Source organism: Rhyacophila brunnea, unplaced genomic scaffold, assembly GCF_057557595.1.
Source record: "Rhyacophila brunnea isolate RB1 unplaced genomic scaffold, BYU_Rbru_1.0 scaffold_18, whole genome shotgun sequence".
In the NCBI taxonomy this organism is placed as follows: Eukaryota; Metazoa; Arthropoda; class Insecta; order Trichoptera; family Rhyacophilidae; genus Rhyacophila; species Rhyacophila brunnea.
The window spans coordinates 4,046,841-4,066,055 of record NW_028232837.1 but is presented as its reverse complement, the minus strand read 5'-3'; the positions used below and the strand labels follow the sequence as shown (position 1 = coordinate 4,066,055).

General features: G+C 37.9%; 1 protein-coding gene across 2 annotated transcripts in view; it reads left to right on the top strand.

The window, feature by feature from the left end:
* Nucleotides 1–18,194, top strand: part of LOC147073129 (uncharacterized) — a 28,919-nt gene extending 10,725 nt beyond the window's left edge. For both annotated transcript variants that reach the window (XM_085945236.1, XM_085945237.1), the window contains exons 4-13: nucleotides 3,513–3,663; nucleotides 4,251–4,348; nucleotides 4,546–4,707; nucleotides 5,227–5,386; nucleotides 6,019–6,200; nucleotides 6,297–6,483; nucleotides 10,538–10,638; nucleotides 13,484–13,651; nucleotides 15,166–15,328; nucleotides 17,254–18,194. In XM_085945236.1, the coding sequence (XP_085801362.1) occupies nucleotides 3,513–3,663; nucleotides 4,251–4,348; nucleotides 4,546–4,707; nucleotides 5,227–5,386; nucleotides 6,019–6,200; nucleotides 6,297–6,483; nucleotides 10,538–10,638; nucleotides 13,484–13,651; nucleotides 15,166–15,328; nucleotides 17,254–17,492 (1,611 nt within the window). In that variant the 3' untranslated portion in view covers nucleotides 17,493–18,194. The remainder of the gene's footprint in view (nucleotides 1–3,512; nucleotides 3,664–4,250; nucleotides 4,349–4,545; nucleotides 4,708–5,226; nucleotides 5,387–6,018; nucleotides 6,201–6,296; nucleotides 6,484–10,537; nucleotides 10,639–13,483; nucleotides 13,652–15,165; nucleotides 15,329–17,253) is intronic.
* Nucleotides 18,195–19,215: the final 1,021 nt, after the last annotated feature.

The following is a 19,215-nucleotide window of genomic DNA, read 5'->3' as shown; positions in this document are numbered from 1 at the left end:
CAATTATTTTACTGGGGCGCCGACTCAATGGGAGTCATCCCCGTTATCTCTAGTTACTGTCTCTCAGATTGCCTTGAGGTATTTGTTTTTAATACCGTTGTTGAGTTCTTTGGGCCTCGGTGGCTTCGCGACCGGACCGAGGCCCAATTTGTGGTCTCGATTATGTTTATCTCTTGTGGATTAAAAAAGCTAGCACATTTTCCTTTCGGCCGTCCGTCGATTGCCGATGCTCGCTCCTCCTTTTCATTCTTTGCATCGTCTGTTTTCGTGCATCATGTGTTTGCCGCCGTTTGGTTTATGGTGGCTTTGGGAAGGGGGTCCGTCGTTGTTTCGTTTGGTGAGTAGCAGGTTTATTGGCGATTGTTCTCCTTTGATTTTCTCTTTTGATTTGGTGAGTCATCTGTGATCATTTTATCGGCGATTGTTCTTTCTTCTGTTTTTTTTTGTCTTCTGATTTGGTGTAGCGTCCGGGTTTTTGCCGAGTTCTTGTAGACGGTTAATCGCTGCTGTTTGATAGTCGTTCATGAAGAAATATTTTCTTGTATCTGAGTAAGAGTCTTCGGGGCCTAATTCGGCCTTGGTTTCTTCTGCATATATGAGAATGTGTCTCAGGTATTCCTCATCGTGATTTGTTTTGTGTTGTATCAGGTCGTCGGTGGCTGCTCGGATCTGTCTTTCAAAATCGTTTTCGGATTCCGATTCCCTGAGTCTTTTGGCTTGTGCGATCCTTTCCTCCTTGTAGAATTTTTCGTAGTCGAAATCCGGGGGATCTGAGTCAAAATCCGGGGGATTCGATGTTTCAGTTTCCGGGATCTCTTCGACATCCGATTCTGGGGTCTTTGTCTGTTCAGGTTCCGAGGTTTCTTCGGGTTCGGGTTCCTGGGTTTCAGATGTTGCGGTTTCTGAAGTCTCATTGAGTTCCGTTTCCGGTGTCTCGCTTGATTCATTTACCGGTGCGGATGTGGCCTGGAGGTTTTCTAGTTGTTTAAGTAGTTTCCGGATTACGTCTGTGCTGGTTTCAATATCCGGGCTCTCGGTTACTTCAGTTATTGGAGCAACGTGAGTTTCCGTTTCCGGTGTCTCTGCTATGTTAGTTTGGGTTTCCGAGTTTTTGGTGGCGGTTTCTCGTAGAGTGTTCCGCTCGTAGATCTCTTCGGTTTTTTGTATAGTCTGTTTGGCTTTGGCAAGTAGTTCGTCGAGGGAGATTTTCATCTTCTTGTTGGCCAGATCAGCGGCGATGGTCGACTGATGTTGAGTCTGGTTGATATCCTCTGATGGTTTTAGTATGTCTGGCTTACTTGGAGTCTGGGTGGTTTGATTCCAATGGATTTTTGGTCTGGGATGAGATTTGGCAGTGAGGGCTGCTTGGTCTTTCTTGGTTTGGTGGCTCGGTAGGGCTGGGCAGTCGCGTGTCAGGTGTTTGTAATTCTGACTGCGCGCGCATTGTCTGTCCGGGTAATTGCGTCGGGGTGTTTCAATTGTCACCCTTGTCTGCAGCACACGTCGGGTTGTAAATATTTTCAGCCCTTTGTCGGTAGATAAGAGCTTGACGAGGACGAGCGGCATTGGATAATTGCTCGGCCCTTGAGTCATGCGTGTCGATGTGATTATCGGCAGTCCTTGTTTGAGGAGGTCATCTGTGATGTCATCTGTTCTGACATGTGGCGGGATACCTCTGACGACGACCTTTAGAATTTTGTCTTCCATAGGTGTCGGAGCTGATGATTTGCGGAGGGCTGGGATCTTGTAGGCTTCCTTCTTGGCGGGCGGCAGCGAGGGTGCCTTCTTTGGTTTAAAGTCAGCATTCCTCTCTGCCGACCGGTGAGATTGGGTCTGTGTGTCCTTGCAAGGGAATTTTGGCGCTTTTGATTTGAGGGCCATTTCCCTGAGGGCTTTTAGGTCCTCATCATCGTCGTTCGTTTTGTGGTCGTCAGCTTGAGCGGGAGCGGAGGCTTGGGCTTTCGAGATTGCCAGCGCATGCTCTTGAAACGCAGTCAGCAACAAGATATGAAGCGGTAGGTATTCATGAAGCAGTGGCGCTTTTATGCTGGACAGCTTGCGCAGCTCCGCCTTGATGTCGGTATTGGTTTGATCCATGGTATGTATGTGAGTGATAACTCGCTGCTGGTGTTTGGTCTTGGTAGGTAGGTGCTTCACTGGTAGTGATGGTCTTTTTGTAGAGTCGCTGTGTGAGCGGCTTATCGGGCTGATTTTTTCTTTTTTGTTGGTAGCGCTGCTTGCAGAATGGTGCGATCGCAGCTTGATCGAGGCGAATATCGGTCGAGTCGGAATAAGTAGGTAGTTCACACGGAGCGGTCAGGAGCGCTTGACGTGCGACTGGTTGCGGCGAGTGCCAGTCAGCGAGTGTGTGCCAGTCAGCGAGTGTTGACAAGAAATGCTGATACGGTGTTGTTATATATGAATGATTTTTCATAAAATGAGGTACAGATTTTGTATCTAACGCATCGTTTCTTTCAAAACGTCATCTTGCGAGTCCAATCTTCAAACACAACATGAAATTCCTTGAAAGTTAATAAACATCAATAATTGGCTGAAAAATCTAAATAATTTTTTCCCGAAAGGGTTCATTTTGGACATACGAATGCGATAAACTGACTCTTAGGTCATCATCATCAGGTGCGCGATAACCCGGTGTGGGTCCTGGCCTCCTCCAACAGTTTCCTCCACCTGTTCCTATCCAGTATGGCCGCTTTCCAATTTGGTACACCCAGAATACGGCAGTCACTGGCAGCTCCATCCAACCAGCGAATCTTTGGCCTCCCTCTTCTTCTACGTCCTATTGGATTGCTGGACATCACTCTCTTTGCCGGTTCATTGTCATTCATACAGTGCACATGACCTAGCCATCGCAGTCTCCCAATCTTAACTGATTGAACTGCGCTGCAATCTTCGTACAGCCCGTAGAGCTTAGCATTATATCTTCTCCTCCAATTGGTGCCGTCCCTGATCGGTCCATATATACGGCGGAGATTTTTTCTTTCAAAGATGTTCATGGCTCGTTCATTTCGCAGAGTTAATATCCAGGTTTCCGATGCGTAGGTGAGCACTGGCTTTACAAGTGTCTTGTAAAGAGTGCTTTTAGTTCGGAGAGATAGTATGCGGGACTTAAAATGTCTTAACAAAGTAAAGTAAATAAAGTTAATAAAGTAGCATTTATTCGTAGACATGATTCTCTTGTTGATTTCTTCTGTAATATCATTATGTCGAGTTACAAGAGATCCAAGGTATATGAAACTGTCGACCGTATCAAACTTGTATGCGCCAATATCTAACTTTGGTGCGACTTCTCGTGGTGTGACATAGACAGGCATGTATTTAGTTTTTGCCTCATTTATTTGTAAACCCATTCTTTTGGCAGAGGCTTCTAGTGCTGTGAATGGCTTTATCAGTGCCAATTCTGATATGGCAATGATGTCGATATCATCCGCATACGCCAGTAGCTGCACAGGCTTAGGTACATATTATTATTGGTATTCCATTTTTGTTTCTAGCTACCTACAGAATGCGGTAGATCAAAGATATACTCCCCAGAGTTTCGATTGCAAAGCTGGGGAGCTTGGCCATGGTTGGGTTTGGTCCAATACGATAGCTTCAATACAAGATGTAATGCCATCCTTATTCATCCCCAAGTGGCTATATCCAGTAAGTATATTAAGGTTGTATACCTTAAATCTACGGTTACTAACAATAACTGAACCAATAATAAGCTCAAATTACATTGGTAGATTGCGTCTGGCCCGATCGTCTGCGACGATTGCCAAAATGGTTTTCCGGGATCATGAGCGATCGCGAGCAAATTGGAACAAATTCTATTTCCGTCTGTCACGATCCATTCATTAGCGAGTGAAGATTGCCGAGAACGTATGAAAATATCCGAACACGCGCGCGCTAGGTTTGACAGCTGAGTTTTGACGTAAAATTGCGCAGGAAAACTGTTCGGTGTAGCCACCAATCTTACGAAATAATAGTTTTTGGTCAATCCATATTTTTAATAATAGCAACACTATGTTTTAAACCAGTTAAAAGCAAGGGCCAACGCGATCGAATCGTTGCGTGTAATTGCTTATAGTGTAAAGACGGTAGTCACGACGGTCGGCGTGGATCGTTGGATCTGGTTAGATCTGCGCGTCTCCCAATGTAATTAGGCCTTACGACAAACGATGGATGGTTAGCAGCAAACCGATGTTATTATGAACTTGTATTAATTTATTATTTACTTCGTGTTTCAGCTGTTTTTTGCATAAAACATCTCCCGGAAGTTGTACTAGAAGAACACTTATTTGTTGCATTTTCTATTCCTGCCCTACCAACATTCCAAAACATATCGGTAAATAAACCTAATTAAAAATATATATTATAGAATACATTTTATGTAGTAACATTATAGTAATTAATATCAATGTATTGTTTTATTATTAGGTAGGTACACTCCGCAGCAAGTACTGGATATAATAATAATTAAAATAAAATAAAATAATGTTAGAAAGGTCGTAACATTTAATCAATGAATCATTTTCATTCCAGGTTACAAACATTGACTTCCGTGGCGAATCTTATAATACATGGCGATCAGTTTCGTTGATGAGACTCTCGAGACCGGTCATTATCAGTGCTGAGGTTCAACCCATCTGCTTATGGGAGCAACACGACCAATGGAGCAATCAAATTGCTAATCACGTTGGAATGGTAAGGATTTGTCTCCTGGGAATACAAATCTGTTCGGTGGATATATAAGGGAGTAGTTGTTATTATTTGTTTGTCAACTACTCCCGTTATTATTTTATATTCAGACGGTTGCTTTTTTAGTGACATATTGTGATATTGTATGGGTAGTGTTGAAGGAAAACACGAGTTGGTATTTGTATCGTTTATATGACACACATACATTAGTGGTTACTGGTTATTATACGGCAGATAGCATGAAGTTATATTAAACTATGTTTTGAGTGTAATGGTTTAACATTACTATTTTAACTTGAAAATTTGGAAAAAGTTTGAGCGCCCTTGTAACCACTACATAGATTCGAGGTCTCTAAAGTCTAGACAACTGTCATTTCCGACTTTCTTCTTATCATGTCATCCCCTATTGCACTGTCATCTGCCTTTTTTAATGTTGATCTTTCCTTGGATAATGATTTGAGAATGGCACTCCTTGCTATGTTTTGTTTAACGACATTTAAATTTGTTTTTTTTTTTAAATTTCAGATGCTCGGTACAGACCATGAAAACATTTATAAGATAGACGGATTAAGAATTTACCAGGCCCCTGTGAGAATTGTGCCAATGGACAAGTGTGCTGCCACAAAAGAGGAACAGTATTGGGATAGTTTTTTTGGTACACAGCTCTGCTATGCATATCTACGAGGTGGGTAAATCACTTAGAGCCCGATGCATGACATGTCCCAAACCCCTTATAAGCTATTTACCCGGTGATCGCCTAATAACGAATGTCGAAAAAAAATGTAAACATCACAATATTATGTCACTGGCAACGACAAAATGGCTGACGTCATTACTGTCAGAGTCAGTGACGTCCCGTGGGGGTAGGCAGGTCATGCGTTGCATGGAGGCGGTACATCACAAAGGGCAACTAATGAAGAAAGGAATATAAAATATTACAATTTTTAAAGAGCAGAGACGATGCGGTCGCTTCATTAGAAGTATTGACATGTTAGTTTAAAAAAGTAATCGAAGCATAAAAAACCCTGACGACATAACTATTGTTGTATTATAATGCCCATTTTAATATATATTCTAATGGCGGTTTATTGCAGAGGCAAATCTTTCACAAGGGTGCCTCTAAGCCTGTCAGCGCCACAGACCTCCACGTACCTCAAACTAGTACTGTTTGATAGTAGGTTAGGCGGAAAGTTTAATTATCAGTAGAAATTTAAAAAATACACATTGACATATTAAACATTTTACACATCGTTTAAAGTTTAACGGGTGACAGTCGGTACTGTTCAATGTTGCATTGTAACTTATATGATTTTCCAGATCCAAAAGATTGCCATTCCATTGGGTCAGCTATGATGATGCCTAGACTAGCCGATGATGGGTCCGTCGTCTGGTACCTGCGTGCAATCCAAAGTCAAAGAACTTGGTTCTGTAACGGTCCTGACTATTTACCAGCTTTCGATATTGCGAAGGACAGAACATGGATTGAGTCTCATTTCAAAGTGAGTATATACCAGAATTATATAAGCATAACAGAAAATGTATATTCTCTTTTTTAGCAACCCCAGTTTCACATCACCATTATCTGATGATTTCAGTCTTCGGTTGAATCTGGATGCGGAAGACGAGTAGTTTCACACACAGCACTGATAACTCAAGGAACTGAAGCACTCCGTGGTGACTGGCCATGGCATGCAGCCATCTATCGAAAGTCTACTGTAGGAGATGGTCCGAACTTATATCAGTGCGGTGGATCACTTATATCTCAAAGATTTATATTGACAGGTGAGAGATCTTGAATTATATCATCATCATCAGCCGGGGTCAATCCACTGTTGGATGAAGGCCTTCCCAAGATTCTTCCAACTCTCTCGATCCTGTGTCGTTCGCTGCCACGTATTTCCGTCGAACTTTACCAGTTCGTCAATCCAGCGGCTTTTAGGGCGACCCTGTGACCGTTTTGTGCCCCTTGGGTACTACTGGATGACGGCATTTATCCAGCGGCCGTCCTTTCGGCGAGCAATGTGCCCTGCCCATCTCCATTTCAGCTGTTTGGCAATATCTATTACATCGCGTACTCCTGTCTGCTTCCTAACCCATTCGTTTCTCTTACGGTCCTTTCGCGTGATGCCCAACATACACCTCTCCATGTCTCGCTGTGCGACTCTTAGCCTTTGGACATCTCTCGTGTTGAGGGTCCACGTCTCGCAGCCATACGTGAGCACGGGTAGCATACATTGGTCGAACACCCTACGCTTAAGACACAATGTTAGGTCACTTTTGAAGATATTGTTCAGACGTCCGAAAGCACTCCATCCTAGCTTTGTTCTTCGAGAAATTTCATCGTGCATGCTTCCGTCTATGGACACCTGCTGTCTGAGATAGACGTAGCTGCTGAATTGCTCGAGTTGGGTGCCATTAATACAGATAATCGCAGGGTCTCTTACAACATCTCACAACATCATAACAGTTCCTCATCACTTTTGTCTTTGAGACGTTTATGTTTAGGCTGACCGTTTGACTGACATCCGCGAGTTCTTGCATTCTATCTTGGAGGTCTTTCAGGTCTTGTGAAAGTATAACTATATCATCTGCAAAGCGCAGGTAGCTGAGGTGCGCCCCATTAATTGGAACACCTTTTTCCTCTCAATCAAGTTTCCTAAATATGTCCTCAAGAGTAGCGGTGAATAGTTTAGGTGAAATGGTAACACCTTGCCGGACACCTTTGTTAATGGGGAATTTACACGACCGCTTGTGGAGTTTCACGCATGCTGTGGCATCACTGTATATACTGTTCAATATGTTTATATAGCGTCTGGAAATTCCTTGGTTGCTAAGGGCGTCTATAATAGAAGATTTTTTTATTGAATCAAATGCTTTCTCATAATCAATGAAACCAAGGTATAGTGGCAGTCTGTATTCTTGATACCGTTCTATAACTTCTTTGACGACTTGGATGTGGTCCATCGTGCTATAGCCTCTTCTGAACCCAGCTTCCTCTCTCGGTTGATTCTCATCTAGAGCAGTTTCTAGGCGGTTGGAGAGTATTTTTGTAAAGACTTTGTACAGAATTGGCAATAAGCTGATTGGCTGATAATTTTTCAGGTCTACCTGATATCCCTTTTTATGGATGATGATGATCGAGGCACTTTTCCACGCCTCTGGGACATTTTCTTCGCGCAGTCAGGTTGTGAACAGCCGTGCTAGCACTTCGTTCACCGTCTATCCGGCTCTCTTGAGAATATCGATCGTAAGCCCATCTTCTCCTGGAGATTTTCCATTTTTCATGCCTCTTATTGCATGCTCTACCTCGTAGGTAGTGATTTCAAGAATACAGTTTTCCTCATCATCGCTCCTCAGATGGTTTGAACTAGTCGCATTTTTTCCATTTTCGTCATTATAGAGCAAACTGTAGAATTCCACCACTCTGTTCAATAAATCATCCCAGGTTCGCAAAACAGTAGTGCCGTCCTTCGCTTTTAGTGCTGTGATTTGCCTTCTCCCTATCCCCAACCGTTGTTTATTTTTGTTCAGACTTCTCCCTGCTTCCACAGTAGCCTGTATCAGCGTCATATTAAATCTACGGAGGTCTTCACGTATGTTTTTACGGAGAGTTTTGCAAAGAGTAGACTATTCGGGATCTTTTGATACTTGAATATGACTCTTTGTTTCCCTTCGCTGTTTCATTAGATTTAACGTATCGGTTAAAAGCTTTTTTGGGGGTGCAGGCTCTGATGCGACTTTGTCTGGTTGTTCTGCAGATTTTAGTATTATGCGCGTTATATTTTCTGGATTTGAGAGGGAGTAAGGATCATTTTCAGCCTGGAAAGATTTAAGTCTATTTATCAGTTCAGTCTGAAATTCGACTTTGCTTCTCAAGTGTATAATACCCTTGGGCTTCTTCAGCAGTCTGGATCTTTCGAGATCAGTGTTAAATCTTATCTTGCATCTCACTATGCGATGGTCACTGCCTGTATTGAATCTGTTGAGTACGGTGCAGTCTTGAAAAATATACTTTTTGTTGGTGAGAATGTAATCAATTTCACTGGTTCCTCCTGCTGGGCTCCTCCACGTCCATTTGCGAGGAGGCTTCTTTTTGAAGAAGGAGTTCATGACATGGAGGTTATTTCTCTCGGCAAACTCGACCAGCATGTCGCCCCTTGTGTCCCTCTAGCCGTATCCAAAGCGCCCGACAGCTATATCGTCGCGATGGTAGGAGCCGATCCGCGCATTAAAGTCACCCATTATGATGTTATGGTGGCAATTAGGCTTGTTTTTTTAATTTATCTATGTCTTCGTAAAGGTCCTCCACATCTTCATCACGGTAGGCTTGTGTAGGAGCATACACTTGTATTAGACGAAGTTGGTATCTGCTATTGATTTGGATGATCAGACTTGCCACCCTATCAGATAAACACTCGAATTCCACTATGCGGTCTTTCCATGCTTTATGAATAATAAATCCGACACCGCTAGTGCGTCCACTTGTAGTTCCTTTATAGCAGAGCACATGTCCGCTGTGTAAGTTGATGATAGCTTCATCTTTACGTTTACATCTTTACTTCGCTGAGGCCGACGACGTCCCAGTGGATTCCGCTGAGTTCTTGCTGAAGTTCCTCAAGTTTAGCGTTGCTGGATAGTGTTCTGGCGTTATACGTGGCTATGGTCATCAGTAGGCAGCCGTTACCGTTGCTCCGGGGATTGTTAGCACCCTCTGCCTTCCTTTGCTGATTGCTGCCGTGATCAGTATCAGGTTGGCCTCCGGAGAATAAGGGCCGAGATTTATTGTTGTTGGTTTTCATCGGGGAGTTTTCGGACATAGCACACAACGCTGTCCAGACAGGTTGGTGTGCGGTTTTCTGTCTGGGTTTCCATCCCATAGCCAAAGGTCTCTCGTTTTTAGGCGCCAGATATTCGCCTTTCACCCTTCTCTGTCAGCTATGGATTGACTGCATTGTCTTACCACATTGCCCGGGTGACGCCGCGGGGAGGCCAGATATAGGATTTGTCGGTTCGTGAATGGGTAGCAACTCAGCATTTTATAGAAGTAGGCTTATTGGCATCAGCATACTTCATTGAGGCCAGAACTCAACCGTTTGTCACCTTATAATTTTGTTAATTATTTATTATGTCAATTATATAATTCATTAAAAATACCTTGAAATGTGTAGGTAGGGGCGTACCAAGGCATTTTAGCGCCCCAAGCAATAACAAAAATGCGCCCCTTACATTTATGATATACTTACAAACCTTATACCTATGTAAAGTATATTATGTAAATATTAAGTTAACCTGTTTTCGGTTAACATTAACATATTTAAATAATACGGAAAAATAACTAATGAAATATATGTTTAAAAATGTACGGCAAAAATTAACAAACTTCACCAAAAATTCAAGGATTCCCAATATTTATTTAGTGCGTAAATTATCTTATTGAAACTCTTCACTTGCCGATAAATAAAACGAGACAAAAGTTCTAAACAATCAATAAACAATGACCGAATACTATTTTTTATGGACACATTAACGTTAAATGTATTTGCGCCGCATGCGACTTTTTTAAACAATAAAACTAATTATAAGTAAGTTTTTTCTCCATTCATTATTTCTGCTTTCTACTTACGGAACACTTCATTGATGTCTAGTAAATAATTTATGGTGTAACATAAGAGCGAATAGAGAGGGTGTGTTTCTGAAATATTCTGCGGCTTCCTGGAAAAACCTTAACGTAGCCGATTTCGCCCTCCAGTTTAAGAAGCTTGGCCAAATGTGCACACAATGTTTATATGTACCTAATAATTTATTTATTTATTTATAATACCATAATTTTCTCCAGCTGGCCATTGTGTTGGACGAGACTTGAAACCTGAAACATTTTTGATTGCCTTGGGGAAACATAATCGTAATCTATTCGAGGAAGGTCAAAAGGAATTAGAGGTTTGTTTGATTGTTTTTTTTTTTTTTTTTTAATATTGACAGTAGTTTACAAACAGTTTCTTAGGCGCCGTGCACATAGAATCGGGCGTGCGGGGCGCTCGCGCATATTCAATGTGAATCATCGAAAATACAACGTAATCAAATATGGCAGCGCACATTGGTTTTGACGAAGCACTGTGTCCGCTCGCCCCATGATTCACGCATTGTTTGGCTTCTCAGCGGGACGAATTAACGAAAATACTGCGTTGTTAAATATGACAAAGCCCATTGAACACGTCAAGCAAAAGGGGCGCGCGCCGTTTTATTTTATCCGCTTCTGGACACGTTGTCGATAGACGGGCGAGTAGGCATTATTTAATAACAGTGAACTCATTGTTTAGTTGCTGGGTGTCCGATATTTCGCTGTTAGAATTACGTCATCGTGAATCTGAATTACAAGACGCTGAGAAATATAATAATATTTTTATTGCTTTGTTATGAGAGACGCTGATAATAATAATTATTTTGTGCTTCTCGTGCCCCTTATTACATAGGTGAAGGTTAATGCGCGGTGGGAGGGGGCCTACTTCGTAGTGAGCGCCCCGAGCGCCGCTTTTGGTGGGCTTCGTCACTTACGGGTGTTTTTGTCATTTTATAGTATAAATATGCACTTTATCTAAGGGCTAAGACATACAGCGTTACAAGTTTCTACGTTCCGGCCGGTACTGACAATAAAATTACGATCGCTGTCAGCAGACTCCCATTGTCATATAACATGTTACATCGTCAGTTAGCAGCTGGCACGCTGCTTCAGTGAATTGCTTAAAATCAGGGAACTCGGAAATAATGGGAACTGAATTACCTAACGGGTAAGCCGATGCAGGCAACTGATCTCGAGTAAGCAAGAATACGGAATAAATTTAAACACGTGTCAAGAATACGTTATACGTCGAATACTGAAAACTACTCTCGTTTTATGCATATACGCTCATTTATTGGTGTATTATACACACTATTGCACGTGCATAATGCATGTTTTATTTTCGTAAGACACTCACACATTCAAAACCCTGCATCAATATGTGACGTATTGAACGGGTCTAGGACGATTTGGCACCGGGACAACTGGACGCCACGGAATTCGAAAATAAATGGACGTTAGGTATTTATAGGTACTTTAAAAAAAATATTTAATATTATTATTTATATTTAAATGATTATATTATGATTTAATAGTTGATGAGAATGTAAATATGCAGACGTAAATAATGATTTAATCGTGCATGTGTTTAAGTTCTAACGAACAAAGAGTTTTTTTATTTTATATAACGCCTTAGGCATGGTAATTCTCAATCCGCAATAAAGAATACATTATGTTAAGAGTAAAATGAAGTAAAGCTATTGTGTAGTAGATAGTAGATAGAAACGGATTAAAATACCTGGTCTACGTTCTGTATACGTGTCTACGACAGTGTGGCATCCAATTGTCCGGAGTCCAGTTGTCCCATTCCCTATTGAACATAGCCTATCGGTATTCTATTTATTATCTGTTCTGTGCTTAAAATATATCGGAAGAGGCATCATTAATGACTAATTAGTTTATTTCCAATTAGGCCTGTGGTTTCCTTATGGTTAACAGTTCAATAAGTACATATGTATCGATAAGTAAGTATTGATCATTTTTCTTTCGATATGGCATTCATAAGTGTAGTAAATAAGCAGATGAAATAATTCTATACAGAAATACTGATAAATAATTTACCAGGGAATTTAAACTAATACAGAACCCCAGTGGCGAAGGGTGGAGTTAGGCTCTTGAGATCCCACATGAATAGTGCACACTAAACTTTTTCAGTCATAATTATTTGTTTTTATTGAACTAAGAATTCAAATTGCAGATAGTGCCTATTGGTCAGTTTTTAAAATTCAAATAAACCCTGCGTAAATTAAGCCATAATAGACAAAAAATATTGGTTTATCTATAAAATATCTATTATTATACCACGTAGGTATCATACATAATTTTAGATGGAAGAATATTTTTATCTATTATGGTTTGATCTGGGCTAACATGAACCTATACCTACCATCGGCAATTTAAATCAATGAAAAAGAATAAGTATGACTGATAAAATGTACCCTATTTTTGTCGGATCTCTACAACCTATTATGGTTTGGTTTAGGCAGGGCAGTGACGTCTCTAGATAAACTGCTGCCCCTAGGCTACGCCAAAATGATGCCTCATTTCTTATCATCCTTGCATGAGTACAATATCTAAGAAATTTGTTGTAAGGACTAAGGATACATTACAAACAAAATATCAGACTAATTATTCGCAAATCTGCACGTGTCGTTTCTGGCCACCAAGGACGTCGAAGGGCAACGGAAGTAAACTAGATATCGCGAACCCGACAAAACCAGTGAGCTTTTTTTTAATAGAAATATATTTTCGTTATTACTACGTTTATGTAGCTATTTCTATATATTCCAAATGATTTTCTTCGATTTACCGCCCTTCGAGTAACTGCCGCCTCCAAGCGACGCTCAATCTGCCTACCCCCACGGGACGTCACTGAGGCAGGGTTTAATTGAATTTAAAAAAAATACCCAGCACCATCTCCAAATTGAATACTTGGTTAAATAAAAACAAAAAAGAATGAGTGACAAAGTTTAGTGTGTACTACATTTTATGATAGATCTTCACAGCCTACGTATACCCTTCGCCATTGCGTGAAATCACTGTACAATCTGCATTCATATCTTTTGTAAAGACATGAGCTGCTATGACTTGCAATGGCATACTAATAATTACCGCGTTTTCAATCGTAATGTTATGCTCCATTATATAAATTTTATAATTTTCTAGATATCAAAAATTATACGTCACGAGGACATGGATTGGACCACACTTCGAAACGACATTGCTCTTATGAAGCTGGCTGAAGACGTTGTCTACAATGAATATATCCAGCCGATATGTATATGGGATGAGACGGATACCAATAAGCAAAGCATATATGATAGGGTTGGAAATGTAAGCACATGATACAATTTAACATCAGCATTCGAAATGAAAAAGTTTACGAACCGGAGCGCTCGACAGTTTTTTGAAAATATTTACATAGTTATCTAAATTTATGTATATTTTATAATTTAAGTGTGTTATATTTTTGTTTTTATGGGCTATCTACCTTCAACTCTCTCAATCTACGGTCAACATATTCTACAATATACAATCTATACAATCTACTACTATACAATCTACGGTCAACATATTTTTTCCACGAGACGGATCGATGATTTTACCGATTTCAGGAATCGGAACGGCGCTCCGGTACGCTCCGGTTCATTTCGATCGCTGATTTAACTGTGTTATACATTGTGAAATTTTCAAAAAAATGGTATAAATGACAACTGCTACTGATTTAAAAAAATATATATATAACACTCAAAGTAAGGTCAGTGCTCCTTAAATACGTAGGTATATAAAACTTTAAACGGATAAATACTGCTATTCGTATTCATCTAATATAAAATAATATATAAATTGATTACATGAAATAAAATAGGAACTATGTGCCAAATATCCAAAAAAGTTATACATTTCAAAGATGATGTTGGAAATATGTGCCATGCCTTTTTGTTGAAATGAGTACCTACCAAGAGGAATTCAGGTGGCACTTAGCCCATATTTTAGGTAACTTATCAATTACATACTTAGTGTTTTTCCCAAATCGCAATGTTACTTGCTTTAATTGAACACTAATCATTATTTCCATTTTACATTATATGTTAATGGTATTCGAATTCATATTATAAAAAAATAATCAATTATTGAATTTTACGTGTTTACGACGTTTTTGTCGGATAACACTTTTTTAATATTTGGCACATAGTTCCTATTTTATTTCGTGTATTCAATAAAATTAATACTAACCTAACGTTTCAATGTATAAAACGTCAGGGCTTCCGGCAATTTCAGCAAAATCCTTCGTTCGGGGAGCTCGAAAATTTTCCGAAAGTATTAAAGTCGCGTTTTTTTAATATATACTACCTACCTTGTATACTTATCTACCTTTCACGGACACACGCAATAACAATCTCTAGATGTCTGATACCTACTAATACCAAATACTTAGAGATAGGCAATGTATTTCAGCGCTGCAGGCGAAAAATATTATTTTTACGAAATACTTATACTGTAAAAAATAGTATTATTATTACTTTTCCTTCCTTTATCTGCAGCAAATAAGCAATGTATGGTTTGTCTACCCCCGAGGCACATCGTTTCTTTCCTACTTATAAATACTTAATTTATTATTTAGGATCGTTTAACTAGTTAAATCAGTAATATAATACAATCCCAATTAAATAGACATTGAAGAATCTTAGCGAATCCTGGTATACTAAACAAACATCATATGAAACACTATAAAACTCTCATTAATCAGAATGTTATGTTAAGATCGGATAAAAATGTTGTAATAAAACAACACAAAATCTTATTATAGTTTGTAGACATATTTTACCGTGTACTTTTGCTTTTAGGTTGTAGGTTGGGGTTACAATGAAAATGGAACCCTGTCACCCACGCTCACAGTTGCTGTCATTCCGGTAATAAATGACTTAATTTGTATTCAGTCGAATGGAAACTTTTATACGACGTTTCTCCACGACAAAACATTCTGCGCTGGAAATCCGAATGTGAACGGTAAGAAAGTTTTGTTTATTCACTTTTAAGTTAAATATCTGAACTAAAAAATGTACCCACTCTACTAGCATTGTATGATTTGACCCAATAGCCTACGCCACGCCCGAATCGGACATCTAAATTAAGATGTACAGTAGAATAATAGTCGTCTGAAATGGTTACTCAAATATATTTTTTCTGACTTATGGTGCACTATACTTTGATTGCAAGTGGAAGCTAATTTTCCGGATAGTTTTATTTTGTATACATTTAAAAAAATATAAATTAAGTATATCTTTTAATTTATGTATGAAATGAGATCAACACGTTTGTAAAATTTATAAAACGTATAACCAAAATATTCCTCAATTAAAATAGTCACCACTACCTTCTCATAAAATACATAATAATTACAAGATAAAAAGAACTTTTTATATACAAAGTTTTTAAATTTTCTGTTGAATCATATAAACTTGACTTGACTAGCTTAAACAATCAAAAAAAATTGTACTTGATAGAAATACTGAATAAATATATTGTAATGTCATTTTGACACTTCATATTGATTTCCATAGTAACGTACGTCGATATTGATATTAATAATTTAGTTGCTAGGACCCACATAGCAACCAATAATAGTCTTTTACTTTTTACGGATTTTTCTGAAATAACTTTCCATACAAAACAGTATTAACTGAAATTCAATTCTGCTTAAAGATGGCTAAAAGTATTTAAAAAATTCATTGGAATCGTGTTCTGATATATTCTAAATGTTTCACGTGTCTAGCTAGTCGGGAAGTTAGTTAAAAATCGATTGCAAGATTTGTACCGGGCAAATAAGGATACGAGCTAAGAAAAACGTTGTAAAAACAGTATGCATTCTGTGGACTGTTAATAATTACGAAAAATGTATTTTTTGAAAGATCATTCTAGCTAGACTTAGAGTAAATAAATTTATGTTGGTGGTCATTTGAACCTTCTTTTATCAGTGCTTTGTTTGATGCAATGGGTGCGTATTAGGTAAAGAAACACTTGTCTTCAATCTCAAAAAAAATAAGTCATCTTACTTACTTTTTCGACAAGCTGTAATATGATAATGTACCTGGAGTGTAATATATTTTTTTAATAATATAATATATCGATTGTTAAAGGGCAAAAGGATTTAACTCACACAGATCAAATTTTACAGAAGGCACAAAAACATTTTCGTTCAAAGTCATCGTATAAAATATAGATCAACTTGAAGTAATAATTTTATGTTTTATTTTCATAATCTGATATTAAAAAAATCAAGGTATTAAAGAAAAACCAATAAAATGACCGTTAAGTCCCTTTTCCCAATTCATTTTATTCGTTTTTACATAACACATTTTCAGCTTAAATCATTTGAACACATCGTGCATCTAGTCGTGTAGAATGTTATTATCCAATAAAACACATTTTGAAAAAACTCTGGGTTAAAACCTTTTGCCTTTCTACAGTCGATATAATAGTTTTTATTTCGTATTAAGTAGGGTATTTCCTAAATTTTGTGGCGCTTTAATATTTGAAATAATGAGAATAAATCAAGATATGATGGAAATCTGATAGTGGGAGTTCGGGACAATAAAATTGGCAGATTTGACAATGAATTGAAGAAAATATGCCAACCCTAGCCGATACAATAAGTGTCCTTTTTCATAACAATAATGCTAGAAATCTGCCGACATAAGACATTCCAAAAACTGATGAAGAAAACAGAACTGGTGTTAAATGGAAGTCAAGATATATACGTACGTGTACCATATTCTCTGACTTGACACTATCAGATTACCATTTATTTTTCTCCGCAGAATAAAATACCATATTCATGGAAAACAGTTTACTACCTACATTTATCACGATGATGTACTAAGGGAGGCATATCTGGTAACAATTATTAGTGTTGTAACATATTATGTTTTTAGGAAGTGGAGTCTGCAACGGAGACAGTGGCGGAGGTCTGATGCTGCCCATTACCCAGGCTGACCATGAAATCACCAGGTTCTTGAGAGGAATTGTTTCTGTATCTGTCAAAAAAACCGGCGCTAATATCTGCGATCCTAAATATTATACAGTCTACACCGATGTGGCCAAATACACTGATTGGATAGCCAATAAGATGAATGAAACTAGCGTCGAAGTGATACCACGAAAGGGACGTTGACCACGAATTGCGCGGATACCATTTATGTATTAATTTTATAATTATTAGACCATATCAAAATCAATTGACTATTGACAGTTAGAGGAATGGTTCTTAACCATGTTCCATGAGAATTTGCAAGAGGCTACGTAAAAAGAAAATTTTGCCATCTTTTTGTAACTGATTAAATATTATATAAGTATATAAAAGTTTTTATGTGACCTCCCAATAAAACAGTGAAGTAGTTACCTATCTAATTTAAAAAAAAGATTGTCTAACATAATTAGATATTCTTCAATGTTATTCTTCAACTTTATTAAAAGGAATAATCATATTAACCAATAATAATTACGCACCTAGATGATATTATTACTTATGTCTAGTGAATCCAATCCCGAGCCAAAATCTTGATCCCGGAATTTCAGGACTACGATTTGACGATCACGGGATCCCGGGACTGGTCCCGGGATTGGCATTTTTTTTCAATAATTAATATAAAATTTCTATATATACAAACAACGTTGATAAAATCGGTCAAAAATAAATTCAGTGTAATTTATACGATTTAAGACAATTATTGTTAATATTGTGTACGTTCAATCTTGGAAATACATAGGTTAAATGGAGTAAATAATATTGTAATATGTATAAATAGTAATGTGAAAGTAAAACAGTTTTGTTTATTTATGAATAGATAAGTAATAATAAAATACAAGTTCAATTAAAATAAAAAAAATGACAAAAGCATTAAAAAACATGGTGGATTCACTTTGTTAAAAGTGCGAAGTATTGTTTTTCCAATCTTCCTCATTTTTATTAATTTATTTGAAAAAATAAAATGAATTGGCAACACATGGGTAATAAATCTTAATCAAACTTAGTTTATTTCTAATTAACACCAACATAAAATACCGTTTAAATATCTATGATAATATAATATATATTTGATGGCCCAAACATCGTCACCTAATCTTTACCCCGGCGGCTTTATAAAACTCGTAACTAAAATCCCTTGGAAAATCGTCAATCTATCTTTCTATTTCAGTTTAAGTCCTCGCCCTGTGTATGCACTGGTGTACACTAGGTGGGAAGAATTTGGTAAATTGAAACAAGTATGCGAGGTGACGTATGGAGTCAATAGATTAAGTAAATATTTAAATTGTTTAATTATGTTTTCAAATAATATGGTATGTACATAGCACGTAAGTTTTAAATAAAGAAATATCTTAATAATAAATATGTATACTGGTATGTGAGGAAGATGTAAAATTGTTATACTATAAAGGAGATGAATGCCGGAGTAAATGAGAATTGAGATAAATAAATGTAAGCGAGGATTAAAATATAATAATATGTATAGCAAAATTACCGAAGAGGGTTACTATTAAACTCAGTAGTTTTGTTTTGTATAATTAAATTCAGTAGCTGCATTTTATAATTTAAAATAAATAACGTGTTTAAATAAAATCTGTAAATTTAAAATAATACACGCACTGCACTGCGTATTCTGTCAATCACTCGATATGCGTGAATCGGGACTATTTTGATAGTGTGTGTGCACCGCTCACACCGATTCTAAACAAAGAGACAATTTTCGGCGGGAGATATGTTTTTATAATTTGGAAATTGAAATAACTTCTTAAATACTTAACTTTCTGCGTAGCTTTCTTCCGTAATTATGTTTTGAATAATTTTGTCTAGTTTATAGATTAGAATAAGATTTTATAACAAATTAAATGTTAAG